At 41.6% G+C, this 3,632-nt stretch overlaps 1 protein-coding gene across 6 annotated transcripts in view; it reads right to left on the reverse strand.

Moving 5' to 3' along the window:
• Positions 1-1,686: 1,686 nt before the first annotated feature.
• The window catches only part of Rad18 (RAD18 E3 ubiquitin protein ligase), a 77,661-nt gene continuing 75,715 nt past the window's right edge, over positions 1,687-3,632 (reverse strand). For all 6 annotated transcript variants that reach the window (XM_031382838.1, XM_031382839.1, XM_031382837.1 and 3 more), the window contains one exon: positions 1,687-2,553. In XM_031382838.1, the coding sequence (XP_031238698.1) occupies positions 2,454-2,553 (100 nt within the window). In that variant the 3' untranslated portion in view covers positions 1,687-2,453. The remainder of the gene's footprint in view (positions 2,554-3,632) is intronic.

Genomic DNA, 3,632 nt, shown 5'->3' on the forward strand with positions numbered 1-3,632 from the left:
ATTGCGACTCATAATGGTAGCAAAATTTACAGCTATACAGTAGTAATGAAAAATGATTTTATGGTTGGGGGTCACTACAATGTGAGGAACTGTATTACAGGGTCACAGCATTAGGAAATTCGAGAACCCTGGCCTAGATAACTCCTGAGGAGTCTTACAGGCCCCAGACATATATGAAGTAAGTCCTAACAGCAGAGACTCATTAAAAAGATAAAGTAAAATGAGGTCACAAGAAGGGTATGATCCAGCATGACTGGTGTCCTCATAGGGAGAGATGAGACACAGACACATGTGCAGAGGAGAGAACATCTAAGGACACTCTGAAAAGGCAGCTGTCCACGAGCAAAGGAGAGAGGCCTCAGGAGACAGCCTATTTATTGATCTAGCCTTCCAGACCCTACAAACCTGAGGAAAAATCAATGCTCACTGTGATGAGGAGGACGATGCTTGACAGAAGCCCAGGCCCCTGCCCACATGGTAACACTCCCCAAGCCCCTCAGTCATGATAAACAAAAGCATCTCCACTTCTGCTCATCTGTCCTTGAGGAACAAGCTCTCCTGTCTGTCCCACTGAGAACTGTTTTCACAATGGAATGAACACTTGCCATCATTACATTCCAGCTACTCAATTCTGTGACTGAGAGCTTACTATTTGAATTCACGTGCCTGGTTTCTCAGCTTGTGTTTCATCTCTCTTTGCAAAATGCTCTTGCCAAACATTTAACAGTAATTGCTTCCAGTTTAATGGATAGCAGATTATGTCATTTTTAATGAAATACAGCTTTCACTATAGCCTAATATCTGGTAACTCTGTGATATAAAACACACCCATGTTAACCTCTGTTCACTTATTTCAGATAGGATGCACCCACAGATTCAGTGAGTGGTCTCGCTGTCCATTTCCCAAACTCAAGAGAACACATAAAGACAACTAATGGCAGTGCCAGTGTGAAAACATTCAACTCTTGCCATAATGAGATCCCCACCCTAACAACCCCACACAGAGAAAGACATAGAAGGACATAAGGCCATCAAACACAGAGATTTACATTGCAACTCATAATAGTAACAAAATTTAGTTATATAGTAGCTAAACAGCTATACTGTGTGTCTCTGTGTGTATGTGTGTGTCTCTGTGTGTATGTGTGTGTCTGTGTGTATGTGTGTCTGTGTGTCTGTGTGTGTGTGTGTGGGGGGGGGTTGGGGGTATGCCTGTCAGAAGTTCCAAAGCACAGCCAAAGCCCATGCTCACAGAGCTGTTCTTTGGAGAGAAACCAGTTTTCCCATCAGTAACAGACTCGCATGTAACACAGCTGCATATGCTACAGTGAATGAAAGATCATGTGACTGAGGTGTTGGCAAAGGAGAGGATGGCTTTGAAATACGAAACAAAGGCTGGGCGTTGGTGGCTCAAACCTTTAATCCCAGCACTTGGGAGGCAGAGGCAGGCGGATTTCTGGGTTCGAGGCCAGACTCGCCTACAGAGTGAGTTCCAGAACAGACAGCCAGGGCTACACAGAGAAACCCTGTCTCAAAAAACTGAAAAAAAAAAAAAAAAAACCTGGTGAAACTGGGAACTGAAGGCATTTTCACACAGTAACACATTTTATGACAAATGCAATATAAAATTTATAGCATCTATTCAAATACTCAGAAGACACTGTTTCAAGGACATTACAAATTGTATATTCATTGATAAAATCATTTATTTCACTTTTTTGTTTGTTTAACAGCTGGAGATCTTCCTGACACCAGTGGAGAAATACTAAGAGTAATAATATTTAAGTGCTACTTCAGAGGTACATACATATGCTTCACAGTCATTGTGACTGTCCCTTAAATCACAATACTAACTTCCCTGGCTTTTCAAAAACCATAAAACTAACTTTGTGACTTTCCACTATAAACCTACTCTATATGTAAAGACAGGTGTGCTTAACAAATACATGCAGCTTGGGTGCTAAGCAGAAGCTGCTGGCAGCCTGGCACCAGGCGCTTCCAAGCGTGTGTGGATGACAAATGCGTGCCTATTCTCAGCGGTAGGCTCGCTACTGTCAACACTGCTTCTGACATTTGCTCCCCAATGGAAAAAAAAAAACTGAAAAAAGACTTTAAAACATCCTGAAATAGAGAAGTCAAACCAAGGCAAACACTCCTGCTAGAGAATGTATACATTGTGCAAAGCTGGTGAATGTGATTTTAGTGGAGGAACTTCTTAAAGGAAAAGAAGGATGCGATTAACCAAGACGGGTCAGTTCAGAACTTTTCTTTTTGTTTTGTTTTGTTTTTGTTTTTGTTGTTGTTCAGGAAGGCAAAGAAGAATGAAAATAAATTAACTAGAATTGAATTTAGACTTAAAAATCTTCCTTAGATATTGCTAAATATGAAATCACACACGGCAATAAAAATATCATATTCAGGTCACTGTACGGAAAAGCTGGCAAGAGCCCATACTAATTCTTATTCCGCTTGTTTCTTGGTTCAATCTCAACGCGCTCAGTCGCTCTAGTGCGGCGACTCTGTTGTGGGCTTACTTCCTTGTTCTGATCATTTCTGAAAACAAGAAAAAAAAGAAATGACATATCAGAAAACAATGGTCATTATTCCATTGGAACTCCTAGTATACAAGCAGTTACTTTCACATTCATGTTTTCATTAAAACCCACAACTGCCCTCTCTTCTAAATACAAACCTATTATTTGTATTATCACTATAATTTATCATTCTCATTTTGTTAAGTATGAGAACAATGAGTTTATTATAAGGACCAAAGAAAAGAAAGAGTCGTTCCCTTGAATCAAAGATCCTTAGCTTTAAAAAGCTGTGTTCCTGTAATTTAAAAAGCTGTGTACCTGTCTACCTGTAATTCTAGCACTTGGGAAGCAGAGGAAGGAAAATCTGGTTTTGAGTACATCCTAGTCTACATCGTGAGTTCTAGGCCATCCTGGAAGAAGGGACAAATACTATATCCAGACTTGGTCTCAAAATAACAAACAGAGCTGAGGAGATAGCTAAGTCATGGAAATCTTGAGTTCCATCCCTAGAACTCTGTGGTGGTTTGAATAAGAATGGCCCCCATAGGCTCACAGAACTGAACAATTAGTAATCAGGTAATAGCAGTACTTGAGAAGGATTAGGAGGTGTGGCCTTGTTGGAGGAAGTGTGTCACTGTGGGTGGGCTTGCAGGTTTCAAAAGGCCCAGCCAGGCCCCGTGCTGGCTCTCTTCCTGTTGCCTGCAGGTCCAGATGTAGAACTCTCAGCTACTTCTTAGTACTATGTCTACCTGCATGCTGCTATGCTTCTTGCCATGAAAACAGACTAATCCTCTGAAACTATAAGCCAGCCCCAATTAAATGGCTTCTTTTATAAGAGTAGCCGTGGTCATGGAGTCTCTTCACAGTTACAAAAACCCTCACTAGGACAAACCCACATTAAAAAGCCAAGTACTTGTAATCCCCGTAATGGGGAGGTAGATAGGTGGCTAGATCCCTGGGCTGAAGCTCACTGACAGCTGGCCTAACTTACTGAGTTTTAGGACAGTGAGAAATCTTGTCTGTCTGTCTGTCTGTCTGTCTGTCTGTCTGCCTGCCTGCCTGCCTGTCTCTCTCTCTCTCTCTCTCTCTCTCTCTCTC

This window comes from Mastomys coucha, unplaced genomic scaffold (genome assembly GCF_008632895.1).
Source record: "Mastomys coucha isolate ucsf_1 unplaced genomic scaffold, UCSF_Mcou_1 pScaffold20, whole genome shotgun sequence".
Lineage (NCBI taxonomy): Eukaryota > Metazoa > Chordata > Mammalia > Rodentia > Muridae > Mastomys > Mastomys coucha.